At 30.0% G+C, this 16643-nt stretch overlaps 10 protein-coding genes across 10 annotated transcripts; 4 read left to right on the forward strand and 6 right to left on the reverse strand.

The window, feature by feature from the left end:
• Positions 1–125: 125 nt before the first annotated feature.
• On the forward strand, positions 126–2367 carry PPL_02861 (uncharacterized protein; the record flags this gene model as incomplete). The annotated part of the gene is made up of 2 exons (XM_020573838.1): positions 126–2159; positions 2275–2367. The coding sequence occupies 2 exons, from the start codon at positions 126–128 to the stop codon at positions 2365–2367; spliced, it is 2127 nt and encodes a 708-aa protein (XP_020435910.1).
• A 129-nt stretch (positions 2368–2496) lies between these two features.
• On the reverse strand, positions 2497–4942 carry PPL_02862 (protein serine/threonine kinase; the record flags this gene model as incomplete). Its single annotated transcript, XM_020573839.1, has 6 exons — positions 2497–2517; positions 3110–3367; positions 3463–3603; positions 3650–3948; positions 4179–4314; positions 4550–4942. 6 exons carry the CDS (start codon positions 4940–4942, stop codon positions 2497–2499), a joined length of 1248 nt encoding a protein of 415 aa, XP_020435911.1.
• Positions 4943–5179: 237 nt separating this feature from the next.
• Positions 5180–6034, reverse strand: PPL_02863 (uncharacterized protein; the record flags this gene model as incomplete). The annotated part of the gene is made up of 2 exons (XM_020573840.1): positions 5180–5519; positions 5859–6034. The coding sequence occupies 2 exons, from the start codon at positions 6032–6034 to the stop codon at positions 5180–5182; spliced, it is 516 nt and encodes a 171-aa protein (XP_020435912.1).
• Positions 6035–6809: 775 nt separating this feature from the next.
• Positions 6810–7497, forward strand: PPL_02864 (NADAR family protein; the record flags this gene model as incomplete). The annotated part of the gene is made up of 4 exons (XM_020573841.1): positions 6810–6932; positions 6998–7187; positions 7260–7329; positions 7410–7497. The coding sequence occupies 4 exons, from the start codon at positions 6810–6812 to the stop codon at positions 7495–7497; spliced, it is 471 nt and encodes a 156-aa protein (XP_020435913.1).
• A 62-nt stretch (positions 7498–7559) lies between these two features.
• On the reverse strand, positions 7560–8195 carry PPL_02865 (uncharacterized protein; the record flags this gene model as incomplete). The annotated part of the gene is made up of 2 exons (XM_020573842.1): positions 7560–7768; positions 8018–8195. 2 exons carry the CDS (start codon positions 8193–8195, stop codon positions 7560–7562), a joined length of 387 nt encoding a protein of 128 aa, XP_020435914.1.
• Positions 8196–8418: 223 nt separating this feature from the next.
• On the reverse strand, positions 8419–9207 carry PPL_02866 (LysM peptidoglycan-binding domain-containing protein; the record flags this gene model as incomplete). The annotated part of the gene is made up of 1 exon (XM_020573843.1): positions 8419–9207. The coding sequence occupies one exon, from the start codon at positions 9205–9207 to the stop codon at positions 8419–8421; it is 789 nt and encodes a 262-aa protein (XP_020435915.1).
• A 784-nt stretch (positions 9208–9991) lies between these two features.
• On the reverse strand, positions 9992–10381 carry PPL_02867 (LysM peptidoglycan-binding domain-containing protein; the record flags this gene model as incomplete). Its single annotated transcript, XM_020573844.1, has 1 exon — positions 9992–10381. One exon carries the CDS (start codon positions 10379–10381, stop codon positions 9992–9994), a length of 390 nt encoding a protein of 129 aa, XP_020435916.1.
• Positions 10382–11604: 1223 nt separating this feature from the next.
• Positions 11605–12429, forward strand: PPL_02868 (B-box zinc finger protein; the record flags this gene model as incomplete). Its single annotated transcript, XM_020573845.1, has 1 exon — positions 11605–12429. One exon carries the CDS (start codon positions 11605–11607, stop codon positions 12427–12429), a length of 825 nt encoding a protein of 274 aa, XP_020435917.1.
• A 736-nt stretch (positions 12430–13165) lies between these two features.
• PPL_02869 (uncharacterized protein) lies at positions 13166–14797 on the forward strand (the record flags this gene model as incomplete). The annotated part of the gene is made up of 4 exons (XM_020573846.1): positions 13166–13528; positions 13876–14021; positions 14110–14427; positions 14515–14797. 4 exons carry the CDS (start codon positions 13166–13168, stop codon positions 14795–14797), a joined length of 1110 nt encoding a protein of 369 aa, XP_020435918.1.
• Positions 14798–15013: 216 nt separating this feature from the next.
• On the reverse strand, positions 15014–16399 carry rpa5 (DNA-directed RNA polymerases I and III subunit RPAC1; the record flags this gene model as incomplete). The annotated part of the gene is made up of 4 exons (XM_020573847.1): positions 15014–15126; positions 15232–15741; positions 15821–16136; positions 16262–16399. The coding sequence occupies 4 exons, from the start codon at positions 16397–16399 to the stop codon at positions 15014–15016; spliced, it is 1077 nt and encodes a 358-aa protein (XP_020435919.1).
• Between the last annotated feature and the right edge of the window lie 244 nt (positions 16400–16643).

Here is a 16643-nt window from a genome sequence, read left to right on the forward strand (position 1 = left end):
CTTCAAAGTTATCATTTTTTATTAACTAAATTAAATCTATATCTATAATATAAATAAACTTACTTTATTTATTTATTATTCTATATTTATTATTTTTATAGACAACCTAATAATAGTAAAATTAGATGGAATCTATTTTCGATCAAGTTCAAATAATAAAAAGAAAATCAGAGGATGATCAAGATAGATTGAAAAAACAAAGAATGGAAGTGGTTGAAAATGAATATGATTGTCAACCAATTCAAAAGGTTTTGATGAATAAAAATCTTTTGTCTATCATTTTGGATTTCACAAGATTCATTCTTCCACCATTCAAAGATCGATTTATTAAAATCAAAATAGGTCTCGATCCACCACTTCCTGCACCCACCTATTTTCTTTGTCCAAAGCCAATTAAACGAAAAGCAAAATCACCAATCTATTTTCGATATCTGAATCTATATAGAACACCTTATGATATCATCTTTATGTTATACAACAAAATGTTTGCAGCAGTTCGAAAATATATAGAGGATGATAATTTGTTAACATTTCGTAGTAAATTATTCTACAAGACCGATATTCCACTGGATATTTTCAAAATTCTTTATCAAAGATTAACCGATGATTTCGAAGAGAATGGCAAGAATGAGGTAATCAGAAAACTATTAAAGAAGAAATTTGATAAGGATTTCATAATCTTTTGTCTTAGCACATACACCCCTACCAACTATTCCTTTAAAATGGCGAATCTACTAATGGCTCTCGATTATGGCAGTGTGGAATTGATACAATCATTTTTCAAATTTCCGATGGACGAAACTGACAATGATTTTCACCCAATACAACTTTTACAGAGAGCCTTCAAATATGGATTGGAGATGTTTATTCTTTTGGAATCTAGGTATAGAGAGCGATTTCTTTCGTCAGTAACGAATCAATTATACAACACCTTGTTGTTTCTGGTCTATAGTTATGATATCAAAGTGATTGATTACTTTTTCGAAAATTATCAACTTACTATCGACGTATCTATGTTGGAAAAGATATTCTATTGTATCAATGTAGAGAGATCTGCAGAGACACAACAAATCCTTAATATTTTCCAATCTCATTGTATTGATTACAAAAAACCAGTTTCTATCGATAATGATTCGAGAAGTTGTGATGGAATGGATGAAGAAGGAAAAGAAAATTCAGAGTTGCCAATGAATCATTTCGAGTTCAATCCAAATACACTCAGCAATCAAGATAAATCTATTCAGGACATTGTATTGAACCAAGTAGGAAACAATTTACCTTTCATTAGTGATTTTACCGATATGGAATTATTTATGAAAACTCATTATCAATTTGTCTTGGAAGGCCATTGCCCATTTCTTCCAGAAAAAGAGTGGCAACTTCCAATCATTAAATATCTTGTCGATAGTAAAGTCCACTCGAAAAACAACTCAACGATGATTGAATCAGAGTTAAGACCACATCTGTTGTCAACCACGATATTCGCAATCCGGAAGGGTTTCTCTGAAATGGTTGAATATATGGTTACGGAGACACTGGCAAGAAATCCGAAAAACATTGGATTCAGCATTAGAAACAACATACGGGAATTCATTCAAGAAGCAATCTATTATTGTCACTACGAGATGGCCAAGTATTTGATTTCGGTTGCCAAGAAACTATCTTTGAAGAATACCATCAATTTCGAAGTCTTTCAAGCAGTGCATGATACATCGGATCCAGATGCATTCGAATTGTTGATCAAAAACCGAAAGTTGGGAATAAAAGAAATCATACGTCGGGCAATACGACTCAATCGATATTATTTTGTTGGCGAAATCTTTGGAAATCCGAGATTCAGTCAGTACCTTGCCAGATTTGAGCAATACATTCCGAGGATGGCAACATTAATAGCCAAATGTGATTATATAGAAATGGCAGAACACTATATCAACACGCCCACCACTAACGAAAAGAAAAGATTGTTCATTTACAAAATTCAAAGAAGACTTCGAGAGAATGGTGATTGGTGGAGCGAAGATTTATTTCATGAAGTATCTTGTCTGGCATACAGATATATCGTTGACTTTGCACCAATTCAATACCGCCTACATCAAGAATCTGAAGAAGAATCTGAAGAATCTGAAGGATCTGAGGAATCTGAGGAATCTGAAGAAGAAGTATAAGTTATTTTTAATAAATAAATATATTTAATCTAAATCGAATCTTGAATATCCAGTAGATTTCTTTTTAGCCAAATCTAAAAGATTTGCATCAAATTTCTGTTTCTTATAGGGTTGGTTGTTTGAAGTGGTTGTAGTTGTTGAAGTGGTTATTGTTGTCGTTACTGTTGTGGATATCGGTATGTTTCTAATATTTGAATTCTGAGAATAGGTTCTTGTTCCTCCTGTCATGCTAGAACTGTTCTTTCCAACGCCAACTTTAGCAGAATTGTCATCCTTGTTTGTGGTTTTACTCTTACTTTCAAACGGAAGCACTGGAAACTTTGGCATCTTATCAATCGACTGTGGAAATGGACTTTCTAAAAAATATGGATGTTTCAATGCTTCCGCTGCTGTTATTCTTTTATTTGGATCATATGTCTATTGTTATCGATTAGTAAGACCAACAAAATTGAATAATTATTATTTTTACATACCAATAATCTATTTAACAAATCTAAACCATTTTGAGATAGATTTGGAAGTTTACGTTTGAGATTGTTGTACGGTTGATAGGGAATATCTAGTTTCTTACTGAGTGGAAGTGACGAGTATTGTGGCCATATAGAGTCATTTGGCGAGCCGAGTGTCTGATAGATTCTTTTGATTTGATCGATTTCATTGACACCGTTTATCATTGGGTAGGACAAGAGCAACTCGCCAAAGATACAGCCGATCGACCATATATCGATAGGTGCAGAATACGTTGTATCTCCCAGCAACAGCTCTGGTGCGCGATACCACAACGTCACCACCTTTGGAGTCATAGGAATATTGGGCACACTATATTTACGTGCCAGCCCAAAGTCTGCTAGTTTTAGAAATCCTGATTCTCCATACAATAAATTCTTTAAATAAAAGTTATTTAGTTTGGAATTGATCGATTGATTTGTTTATAAACAACTTACAGAACATTTTAAATCACGATGAACAATCCATTTAGAATGTAGACACTCAACAGCACTCAAGAGTTGCATTATGAAACATTTTACAACCGATTCTTTGAATGGCGTTCTTATGCTGTCGACCAGACTTGCGAGATCATTCTCGAGATATTCAAAGACCAAGTAGACACTGTTCTCACTCGAACCAGTGACAACCTCAAGCAACTTTACAACATTGACATGATCTATCTCTTTTAACAGCTCTATCTCTCTTAATGATGTCTATATATATATATTTATATAAATATCAAAAAACAATAAAGTAAAAGGTTAGTTTTTTATTAATTTATTCTTTTTTTTTTTGAATAAATACAAACTTGAGGCATTCCTTGTTTCTCTTTCTCCATTTTCAATTTCTTTAAAGCAACGATTCTATCATTATCTTTATCTTTTGCTCTATCTTTTATTAATTTAGTATAAATTGAATGATTCGTAATTAGATAATTGGTTTGCTTATTCTAATAAATAATAATAATAAATTTAATATAAAAATGACATACAAACAATACCATAGGTACCTTCACCGAGTACATTTAACTTCTCAAATGAAGAGATCGATCTAATTGTATATATTTTCTTGAATTCTCTCTTTTTTTGATTTTGATTGTTATTAGATTTATTACTGCTACTACTTGTATTATTACTATTATTATTATTATTAGTAGTATTATTATCTGTTAAAGTAGAAGAGCTAGATAAAGGTTGATCATCTATTTTTGTTGTTGTTGTTGTTATATTTTGATTGTTATTATAGTCATCATCATCTTCATCATCACTATATGGAACAATCATATCATTAATATCTTATATATCATTCGAATCTCTTATTACATTGATTGACCTTTTTATCTTTTTTGTATTTGATTTCACAAACAAATTTTTTGCAAACTGACCAAAACTTAAATGTTTAACGATGTTTAATTTTATTATTTTTTTTTGTCACTTAGCCTGATTAGCTTTCACTTAATTACAACAATATTTATTTCCTTTCTAAAGGAAATTGCAACTGTTAAGATCCAAATTATTGACTTGCATGAATTGGTATAAAGAGACTCCACATCCTTGAGCCATACCGTAGCAAGTATTTTGAGGAATATCTCCAAGAACAAACCAAGATGAGCATTGTCCGGAACTGGCGACATCATTAAGAATCCAAATGTTAAATTTACCTATTTTATTAAGATTTTTTAAAAACAAAAATTAATAAAACAATTAATTATTAAGTTAAAATCTACTTTCTTACTTTATTCATTCTTTTTTGATTTAATTAATAGTTTTTAAGTTTTTTTTTTGAGTTAATTTATCTGATTGTGAATAATAAATATCCATTGTTGTTGGATATTTATATTGAATTTTCAATCAAATCTATGTCTTTTTTATAAATCTGTTTTATTTTATTAATACATATGTTTTAATCGAGGAGTTATAGATCATTTTAAAGTTGTATGACTTTTCTGATAAAAATTGTTGAATTTCTTTTACTAATTTGCTTAAATAGTTGTAGCTTTTGATTAATAAAACTTTTGATAGTGTATAGTTATTGTTGATATTATTGATAAAGATGTCTGTGAATTCGAAATCTTCTTCCCAACCTTTATGTGCAAAATAAGAGCGAACATCGATCTTCTTTAGATGTTTGTTTTGTACAAGCATTTCACCAGTCCATCCTAAATGTTGTCTATTCATATTGAAAAGTTTGAGATACTTGATCGATTGGTTCGATTTGTTCAATGTTGAATAGAATGATTCCGTTAGAACATCACATGATATCGATAGCTTGGTAATCGTGTTATTCATTGTTAGAACTAGATTGAATTGTTCGGAAACCAGATCCAGTGCTACGGGATCGATGATTTTATGATTGGTACATAAATTGGATAGGCTCATCTCTCTAAGTGTTTTGTTGGTAGACAATCGTTGACATAGATCTACCCATTCAGTTGTGTGATTCCTCAGTGCAAGATTATTGATAAAGCCATCTTCTTGATGAACACCATGCATACATACACATCCATTCAAACGATCTCCATCTTCTTAACCCATCAGGCTCAGTACTGCCGCGACTTTGAATGATTCCAAATGATCGTTAACCATCCACTTTATGTCTTTGATATCTATATAATCGATTTCTTTTATTTCGATAGATTGTAGTGACTTAATTCCAAATAAATCTGAAAAAGATATGTGTGGACCGCCACATATCGGACCAATATTATCGTACTGGAAGTAGATATGATTGACACGCCACTTATTTATTACTGAAAAGTCAATGATTGATCGATCATCATAGTCACTATCATATGATAAATCGACAATTTGAACATTAACAGATTGCAATACAGATCGATCAACGTCTTCAAAGGAAATCGATTTGCTTTCTTTATAAAATATCGAATTATCAATATAATAATTGATTTTGATATTGTTGAATCGATTGATTATCTCTTTTAGTAGTTTGGTATCGGTGGTAAAGATATCCAATCTTTCAAGTTGTTTAAATCTCTCCAGAAACTGTAAGGTATCTTCATAGTGATTTTCATCAAAAGGCAATCGAATTGATAGACTAGTGATGTTATCATACTGGTAGAGCGATGTGGTGCTCGATAGATTTGGTATGAGCTGATCAATTGTAAAAAGTACATCTTCTCGCTTTGAGGATTTAGTTTTCTCTATATCTACTAGATATGATCTACATAGTGTTCTACTGATATACTTGAACCACTCTCTACACACCAACGAATAATCTACAATACTGATCTTTTCTGAATACAACTTTTTAAATCTATCATTTACAACAGCTATTCTAAACTCTTTTTCTGCCCAATTCAATCGTTTACCTATTAGGTGATCAATTATTTGGTAATGAATAACATGTATTTGTATTGTCATTTAAATAAAAGAATATGTTAACAAAAATAAAATAAAAATGTAGATCATAGATGACATTCGTTTTTTATCAACTTTTAAAAAAAAAATCAAATTTCATATCTAGAAATAAATCAGATACATCTATCTAGTAAGCTATAACTGATTAGAGATAATGGAAGAGAAGAAGAAAAGAGAAGAGAATAATGAGGTTGACTTGATTTGACTTTAAACAAAAGAAAAGGTTGTAACACTTTTTTGGGGTTTAAAAAAAGTTATCAATTGATGTGTTTTTAAATGATCAACAATTTTGTTACTATTATTTAATAGTTATTTTTTATTTGTTCAAAAGATATATATTACATATAAAAAAATAAAATGGGAAGTGTAAACTCAATTCCAATAATAAATTATGCAGTAAATAAAGATGATAACAAAGTAAGAAAAAAACCAGTATGTATCTTAAACCAAAAATAATAAAAGATCAAATAATATTAATGTTTTTTTGATTTTTAAAAGCTTCCAAACAAAAATTTACTCTATTTAGTATCAATATTTGTTACATTAATCGTATTATACATTCTTTTTGTATTATCAGCAACAACAAGATAGACTGCTTTTTAAAAACAATGAAAAAGGTTATAAAATAAAACATTCTTCAATTTTTCACAAAAATGAACTTAATATTATATTATATTTCAACAGTCGCTTAACCAAATTCAAAATCAATTGGTTAAAAAATATAAATATATAAATAAATAAAAAAATAAATAAATAAATTAAGTAAGAAAATATAAAAATGGTTAGACCAACAATTTATTTTTATAGAGCAGCTGATGCATATGGTTGTTTCAGTAACTTTTCAGATCATCCTGTAATGATGGATGGATATATATGGCCAACAAGTGAACATTACTATCAAGTAAGAATGAAAATCAGAGAATCATTCCAAATTTAAAAACTTATGAAATCATTTTTATTTGCTAGGCAATGAAATTCAAAACAACAGATATTGAGTATTACCATCAAATTAGAGATGCAGAATCTCCAGCAAGAAGTTTTAAAATGGGAAATACATATGCACATGACAAAAGAAGAGACTGGAATCAAATAAAAGATCAGGTTATGTATGATGTAGTCCTTAATAAATTTCTACAAAATAAAGATATTCAAAGAAGTATATATTTTAAAAAAAAAAATTGCCTTTTATCTATTTATACTGATTCAAAATGAAATATAGTTTTACTAGATACTGGTATATCAAAAATAGTGGAACATACGAGATGTGATGACTATTGGGGTGATGGTTCTGATGGAAAGTAAGTGATAAAATCTAATTTGTTAAAATGAAGATGCAGATTTATATAATAAAAATTAATTAAACTAATTATATATATAGTGGTAGAAATCAACTTGGTAAGACATTGGAGCTGGTAAGAGAGTTTATAAAGAATGCAAATGAAAAAGAGCTACAAGACAATGTTTAATAAAAAATGTATATGATAATATTTTATTTATTTAATCCAAAAAGAAAAGTAAGGAAAATATTTCAAAGAGATGATCTTCCTTGGTAGAACATTCCATCCATATCAATTGTTTTGTTCGTAATATGACATCCAAAACCTTCTCTAGCAGAGTTGATCAAAAGTCCACGATCTAAATCGATTCTTGGTGTTTCACACCAGATCCAAATTTTGGTGGCTGGATTGTACAAAAAGTCACTGTCAGCGAAGGAATCGGAGCCTGGGATTTCATAAACTTTAATTTTTTGTATTGTGTTTTAAGTTATATTAATGGTTATTAAAACTAAAAGAAATTTAACTTTTTTAGCAACATGTTTGATGTTATTGGATTAAAAAAAATAATAAGCAATCAAAGTTTTATTGAAATTTAACAATTATGTGTGAATAATTAACAACCCACAAAAATGATCGGTGTACAAGATGAATCCATTTCTATCTGTTGATGTCTACATATTCCACCAATGCTGGTTCAAACGATCCAGACAATGGACTGATACTTGCTCGCATGATATGGGATTCATCTCTGTGGATGATGTAAAACTGAGAAAATTGGTAGAATCAGTGGCAGCAATGAATCCAGTGGTTTTGTAGGTCTCCATAGTTAATTGATAGTCTTGAACCAATTTACCTTCAATTCTTGTTGAATTTCTATTTCTATTCATTTTATTTGTTATTTTAATAAATAATTAATATGATTTTATACCTTTCATTTTACATTATTTTAATAATAATCAATTAATAAGTTTTTTTATTTAGAAATACTGTCATCAATTAAGAAACAAAATGAACAAAAATAAACAAAATAGTTTTGACAAGACAAAAAAAATAGCAATCCCTTTTTAATTCTAAAAGGCGCATGCCCCTTTGTGGGAAATTTTATTAGATTTAACATTTCAGATTTTGACCTATTTGAAGAGCAGCACAATTAATACCTGGATTAACTTTATCGAAATCAGTTTGACTCCAGGGATGACCACACTTTGAAGTCCAAATCAAATAGCAGGTATCGCCTTTAACAACTGTAATACCACCAGAAGTGGAACCACCTGATGTCGAACTACCGGCGTCACCACAACTCAAATGTTGACCGATTTGAAGAGAATTACAGTTGATACCTGGATTAACTTTATCGAAATCAGATTGACTCCAGTTATGACCACATTTAGATGTCCAAATTGCATAGCAGGTATCGCCTTTAACAACGGTAATACCACCAGAAGAAGTGGATCCACCTGATGTCGAACCACTGTCGTCACCACAATTCAAATGTTGACCAATTTGAAGAGTATCACAATTAACATTAGGATTGGCCTTATCGAAATCTGACTGACTCCAATTGGGATGACCACATTTAGTTGTCCATACACCATAGCATGTATCACCTGATACAACAGTGTATCCACCACCGTCACCACCAGATGTAGTACCACCAGAGGTTGTTCCAGAAGTACCACCACTACCGCATTTTATTGTCTGTCCGATTTGAAGAGTATCACAATTAATATTGGGATTGACCTTATCGAAATCGGATTGACTCCAATTGGGATGACCACATTTAGTTGTCCAGATAGCATAACAAGTATCACCGTCCATTACAGTAATATCCCCATCATCAGCTTGGCATAGAGAGGCGATCGCTAAAACTAATGCAATTAAAATTGTTTTTCTATACATTATTTTTAATTAAAATTCAAATGAAATAAAATATATATTTTTGTTGATAATATTATTCTTATTAATAATTTTACTTGTTTTTAATGATTAACATGATATTTATAGTGTTGTTTTGGAATGTGTTTCAAGTAGAACCATCTTCTCATTTCTTTAGCAATATAATAGTATGAATATGTTAATAGGTATGTAAAGTAATCTTCTAAATAATCTTGATCTTTGTGCATTATGATAATTTCAAGGTATTTACCTTCTCACCTCCAATCTAAGATCATAATAATTGAAGTTACTACGATTTAAAATCATTCTTACTTCAATACCCATAGTCATTAAAATTTAAATTTCATCATTTATTATGAAAAATTTGTGGTTATAATATTGAATATTAATTAGTGGTGATAAAAAATTTTAATAAACAAATATCTACAGAAAAGGTATAGCTATAATATGATTTATATAAAAGTAAAACAAACAATTATTTTTATTATTTTATATTTAAAACGATTGGTAAGTTCTGTCGGTTGAAGAATTTAAATAATGTAAAAATAAAAAATCAAACTACAATAGATATTTTGGGAAAAGAATGTAAAAAGAGAAAACTAAATGTCAATTCATTATAATAAACATAATAGTTTGACAATCAAAAAACTAAATGGTATGAATATTTAGCCCAAGTGTTAAAAACAAGTATAAAAAAAAGAAATTTATTGTAAACTGTAACATTTTTTGTTGTAAATGAGGTGTTTATTTCACCTATCATTTTTAGTTAAATGAAATAAACACCTTTTTAACAATTGAGATGTTGACCGATTTGAAGAGCAGCACAATTAATACCTGGATTGGCTTTATCGAAATCAGATTGACTCCAACTGTGACCACATTTAGAGGTCCATACACCATAGCAAGTATCACCAGATACAACAGTGTATCCACCACCGCCACCAGAGGTAGAACCACCACCGCCGCCACCACATTTTAATTTTTGACCAATTTGGAGAGCAGCACAATTAACTCCTGGATTTACCTTGTCAAAATCAGATTGACTCCAAGGATGACCACATTTTGATGTCCAGATAGCGTAACAAGTGTCACCGGCCACTACAGTAATGTCATCGGCTTGGCATAGAGAAGCGATCATCAAAACTGAAAATACTAGTAAAATTGTTTTTCTATACATTTTTATTTATATATTTGTTGTTGTTTTATAGTTTCTTTTTTATTGATCAAAAACTATATTTAATTTTGTTGAAATTGAACTCGATATTTATAGTGATATTTTGAGCTGTGTTTCCATACAACATGCTTTTCTTCAACTTTGTAAATGGATGAATGATTATAGATTTGTTATTTTAATGTTTATCATTTTTCCAAAATGATCTTTGATCTATACCTATTATTATAATCTGAAATTTGTATCGACTCCCAAAAACAATAAAAAATAAATAATCCAAGATACTAATAGTTTTGAAGTTACTAATTCAATCCCTTTTGATTTTGTGGTAACTAATTTTTATGTCCACATGTCGCCAAAGTCATAATGTTCAAAAGAAATCATCAATGTTGAAATGAAATAATATGAGAGTAGTGGTTATATATGAATAATGTGGTTAAACAACAAACATTACATTAATTACCATTGAAGTAACCAAATCATATTATTAAAACAATCATGAAAGAAATAAAGTAAATAAAATAGAAATACAAAATGATTGGTAAGTTTGTCGGTTGGAATGTTGTGAACAAACAAAGTAATTGTTGTAAAAAAAAGAAAATGAAAATACTAAATCTACTAGTGTACTAATTCAGAACAAAACAAAATAGCACTATTATTTATTTTATTATAAAAAATAATGAATTACTTATAAATTAAAAATTAATTATCTCATTTTGCAAACTAGTTTGAACGAAGGATGACGGTAGTGTTTTTTATTCTATTCGTTTACTCACAACAGAGATTACTAAGTTTATATCTTCATTACCTTATTATTATTATTTTAAAAAATAGAATAAATAACATCAATAAATAAAGATTATTGTTGCGGTTATAAAATGACTGTCAAAGTTGTCTAAAAAAAGAAAAAAAAAAAACACTTGTTTTTTTCTAAATAATGAAAAAGTTTTTATGAATAAGAAAAAAAATAAAAATAAAAATAATTTAATTTTAATTTAAACGACCAGCAGTGGTAGGGGTTTGACACCTATCATAAGCAATGATTTCACGAATTAATGATCAGATATTATTATTATTTAACTTAACCTAATCAATAAATCATTTTGCAAAAATAGTAAATGATATAAAAAGATAATCTTAATTTTTAATTAAAAAAAATTTTTTTTATTTGTATATTGCAAATAGTTAAACAAGTTAGAATAATAAACTATAATAATAATAATAAAATTATGGACACTGATAACAGTAGTACAAATTTGAGTCAAAGATTTTGCAAATCACACTCTACGAAAAGATTAAAATTTTTGTGTGTTGATTGCAATCAACTTCTTTGTTCGAAAGGCTGTGCAAGTCCAGATAACACTCACAAGACTCATCAAATAGTAGATTCTGACACTTTAAAAAATGATATACTAAGTAGTAGTGGTAGTGTTTTAAATTTATCTTCAATAATCTATAATAAAGATAAAGATAACAACAAACAACAACAACAAAACGAAAAAGAAAATAATAATATTAGTGTTGTCAATGAAGATTTAATAAATAATAATAATAATAAGAATAATCAAAATAATAAAGAAAATAATTTATATACAGAAAGATTATCAGAGATTTGGAAATATTTAAAACAGAATAATAAGGCTATCGAAAGTTCAAAGTCAACTGAAGAACATGTAAAATATCAATTTCATTTGCTACGAGAGTTTCTCAACAGAGAAGAAAGTAAACTGTTGAATGCACTCTACAAGGAACGTGAAAAGGCAGAACAGAATATGAATGTACTACTCTCAGAGACTAAAGTAGTAAAATCAATTCTTCATCAACTAGGCTCCAAGACTCCAGAGATAAAACAATCAGAGAAATTAGAACAACAATTTCAACTAACTTTCGATACAACAACGAATCAACAACAATCAACTGCTGCTGCTGCTATTAATATTAATAATAACAACAGCAATGGATGTAATGATAGCAGTACTGTACAATCAATAAATAATAATAATAACAATGGTTATGGAAGTAGTCCACTTTTCCAGTTTTTAGGTACTAGTTAAGAATTCATTACTATTCAATATCAATCAACATAAATATCTACTTGTCAATCTTGTACAACAGCATGTAAATCTTATCAATCAGAATCGCTCGATATCAAGACACTCCAATCAATACAAGATTGAATTCAATGAGCTAAAGATCGAGGAATGGAAACAGCAATTCCAAAACACCTATGAAATAATAGACAGTCGAAATCAACACATGACTTGTTCGACTTTTCTCAATCAACGTTTCTATATCCTTATGACTGGTAGAGATGGCTCCAACATACTTGATCTCGGAACATTGAAATTCGTAAACTTTAAAGATACCAATCATTTTAACAACAACAACAACCTTAACTCTTCACCTTCATCCACAATCAACTCCACCACCGGCTCTGCAGCAGCCAAGTCATTACAACATCACTATCACTATGTATATTCCACTGTTTCAACCAATGATTTCATCTATGTATTTGGAGGTCGACCGAAATCGACGTCGTTTTCACGATTCTCCATTGAAACGCTGTCTTGGGATCATGTTGGAAACATTACGACCGACGGTGGTGAAGGCATCTCCACTTGCTACGACGGCACTCGCTATATCTATTTGATTGGCGGTCGCACATCACTCGGCGATCTCCGTAGAATCGACCGGTTCGACACGCACGACATGACATTCCAGCGCATCGGCGAGTTCAAACGAACGTTGGTCAACGCCTGCAGTTTCTACCTGGACGAATCGATCTACATCATGGATCGTGACTACAACGAGATAGCGACGTTCAACCTACACACCGGCGATATAGAAACACTGGTATTCGATATCAGTAGTCTCAACTTTGTGGTGTCGTTCTGCTTCGATGGTCGCGACCTGATCTACGTGGTCGATGAATACGGTGAATTCATGAGACTCTCCATTAGCAAGCGAACGAAAGAAGCCATTGGATTCCCTATCACTGCATTCTACAACAACGCGAAATACCCGATGTTGTACATCAATAACCTCATCTACTTCTTTGGTGGTAAGAAGCACGGTGACTATATCTACTCAATCGAAACCAACAAGTGGAAGAAAAGTAAATTCTATCACTATGAAACTGATTATAATTCTGCTGTTTATTTTTACAAATAAAATAAAATGCAATAAAGATCTCAACTTATTTATTTATCTTGATATTAAATTATTAGTTTATTTTTTGTTGGTGAAACACAATAATCTCATTTAATGACGATATAAATGTTATGTGAAAATTTAAAATTTACTTGTTGTTTCACACACAGCATGCTTAGCCAATTTTGGTAAAAAATATCGATTGTTCATTTTTTGTTTGGAAATTTTAATTGTTTCTATTTAATTTGTGTCATTTTATTTATTTTTTTATTCATAACTTACTATTACTATTTTTCATATATCTATATATTATAATATTTAAAATCTATATCATTTAAATAAAAACAAAGATGAGTGTAGCTACTTTTGGACATTGTATCATTGAATTGGCACCGAATACTGATGATGTTTATATCTTAAAGTTGAATGACAATGAAAATAGATTCAACAATAAGAATATAAAGAATATACATGATGCACTTGATTTCATTGAAAAGTAAGTAATCTTATTTACAGTGTTGTTATTTTGCGCGAAAATACTGATTTGGTTTTGTTTTGTTTTGTTTTGTTTTGTTTTATTTCAGACAAGAGAATGCATCGTGTTTAATTACAACAGGTACGAATCCAAAGTATTTCTCTAATGGTTTGGACTTAGAGTGGGCTATGACCATTGGAATGGAAGGATTCCAACCATTCATTAAAGACTTCCAATGTTTGTTGGCTAGATTCCTTACATTCCCGATGCCAACAATTGCTGCGTTGAACGGTCATACTTTTGCAGGTGGTGCAATGTTGGCGTGCTCACACGACTACAGAATCATGAGAAACGATAAAGGTTTCTTTTGTCTTCCTGAAGTCGATATTCATATTCCATTAACTCCTGGTATGAATGCTGTATTACAGTAGGTTATTGTTATTAATATAATAATATTGTTATTATTTGTTAACTGTTTTTTTTTTTTTTTTGTTTTTTTTTATTAATATATTAGAGCAAAGATAACAGATGCGTCAACTTATAGAGATACTGTTTTGTTAGGAAAGAGATTCTCTGGTGAAGAAGCATCAAAGCTTAGAATCGTAGATAAAGCAACTACCGAAGAGATGTTGTTACCAGAAGCTATACAATTAGCAACTAAAATAGCACCAAAAGGTAAAGATAGATTTACATTCGGTGCACTCAAGAGAGAACTCTACAGAAGCGCTATGGATAAATTGAAAACCGGTGATTTTGGTGAATCTTCAAAATTACAACTACCATTTGCCAAGCTTTAAACAAAAGTAATAATAGTAATCAATAATCAATATCAAATTAAGATAATATAATATATAGATTGATTGATAATTCAAATATATAAAAGAAATCTTAATAATAATAATAATAAATGTTAATAAATTAAAATGTATTATAATTTATCTTGTTGTTTTTTTTTTTGTTATATATCTTTATCTTTTCTTTTTCTTTTATTTATTTCGTTTCTTTTATTTTATTTAAATTTGAGTATTCAATGAATTCTCAACTGTACTACATTTGTCAATCAATATCTTGATAGCATCTTGAAACAATGTCTTTGGTGCAATAGTACCAACTGATTCAATTGAAACTAAAAGTAAAATTAAAAAGTAAGTTTGTTAGTTAGTTGATTTGAAGTGAAATGAATGAATAATGAATTGTTGTTGTTGTTGATTTAACAAATCTAAACACATACAAATGAAATGATCTCTAACTCTTTCCAGTTTTACGAATGGTTCCATCTCTGGATCTCTGATGCACTCACGACACATAGTGCAATCCATTGGACGTGCAGCGAATGCCTTGCCCGAGTCTTCGATGTCGTATACGTTCATTGGACACGACTGTTTGAGTTTCTTTGCTTTCTCACCGGTGACCTTGTCAGAGACACTGATCTCCGGTAGGATCTTGTAGAATGCAGTTCCGACCGGTGACCACTTGATGTGCTCACGACCAATGTTCTTCTCGCAGTAGCACTGTACTTCGAGTGCTTGACCGGGTCTCAACTTTACGATGGGAATATCATCGTATGCCGGTCTTGGATGATCGGCTTCATTAGGGAACATCTCATTCTGATCGTCTGTTGGTACCCATGTCAAGTGTTTCGACAAAACAGTACCGTTGATAGTCTCACCATTTGCATCCTTATAGCATCTAACCTTTAATGTAAAAATCAATGTATCTTCTGCTGTATATTCTTTACCCGCTGTTGTATTTTGTTTGTTTTTTTGTTTTAGTATTAATATGCTAATATTTGTTAATAAGATTGATTGATTAACACTTACGTTCTTTGTAATTAAAGATCTTTGGATCGACTTTAATTGGGATTAATCCTAGACGATGTGCTAATACTTCATCTTGTAATATCGATGTATTGTTAATCATAAAGACACGCTCGATTGCCATCGTCGGGATTTCCGAGATTAGAATACGACGGAGTGCATTGGCAATGGGTGCATCGACACCGATCATCTCGAAAACAAGATGATCCGGTTTATCTGAAAGTACATTAATCTTAAAGTTCTTTTTGAATTTATCTAAACTGAAACTGTTATCGTATCCCAACGATGTATATGCACCACTATAATATATTCCTCTTGTCTGAAATCGATCAATCGATCAATCAATCAAAAATATTAATAATCTATTCTATTTTATTGTACAATTTTATAATAATAATAATAATAGTTTTTGTTGTTGTTTCACCAAAAGTACTACTTTCATACATTTTCATTACCAGCATTACCAACTCTAACTCTTGTTCTTTGATTCTCTAACAATGCATCTGGTAATCCATCTTGATCCTGTTTGTTGTTATTATTACTTGCTGATGACGATCCATTTTCCTTTGATTTCTTTGCCATCTTTTTTTTTTCTTCTATTATTTATTTATTTACAAATGTTGACAAACAATAAAAACAAACTATTTTATAAAACAATAAATAATGTAATAATAGATGGTTTCAAGTAAGTATTACTTTATCATCAACTAATTAATCGTCAAAATAGTTTTTTTTTTTTTTTTTTGTCGTTTTTTTTTTCAAATTGATTTTTTTTTATTTTATTTTTATATATTTTGACGAAGACAGATAGATCCATAGATTCACA

The sequence above is a fragment of the Heterostelium album genome (assembly GCF_000004825.1).
Source record: "Heterostelium album PN500 unplaced genomic scaffold PPL_scaffold3, whole genome shotgun sequence".
NCBI lineage: Eukaryota > Evosea > Eumycetozoa > Acytosteliales > Acytosteliaceae > Heterostelium > Heterostelium album.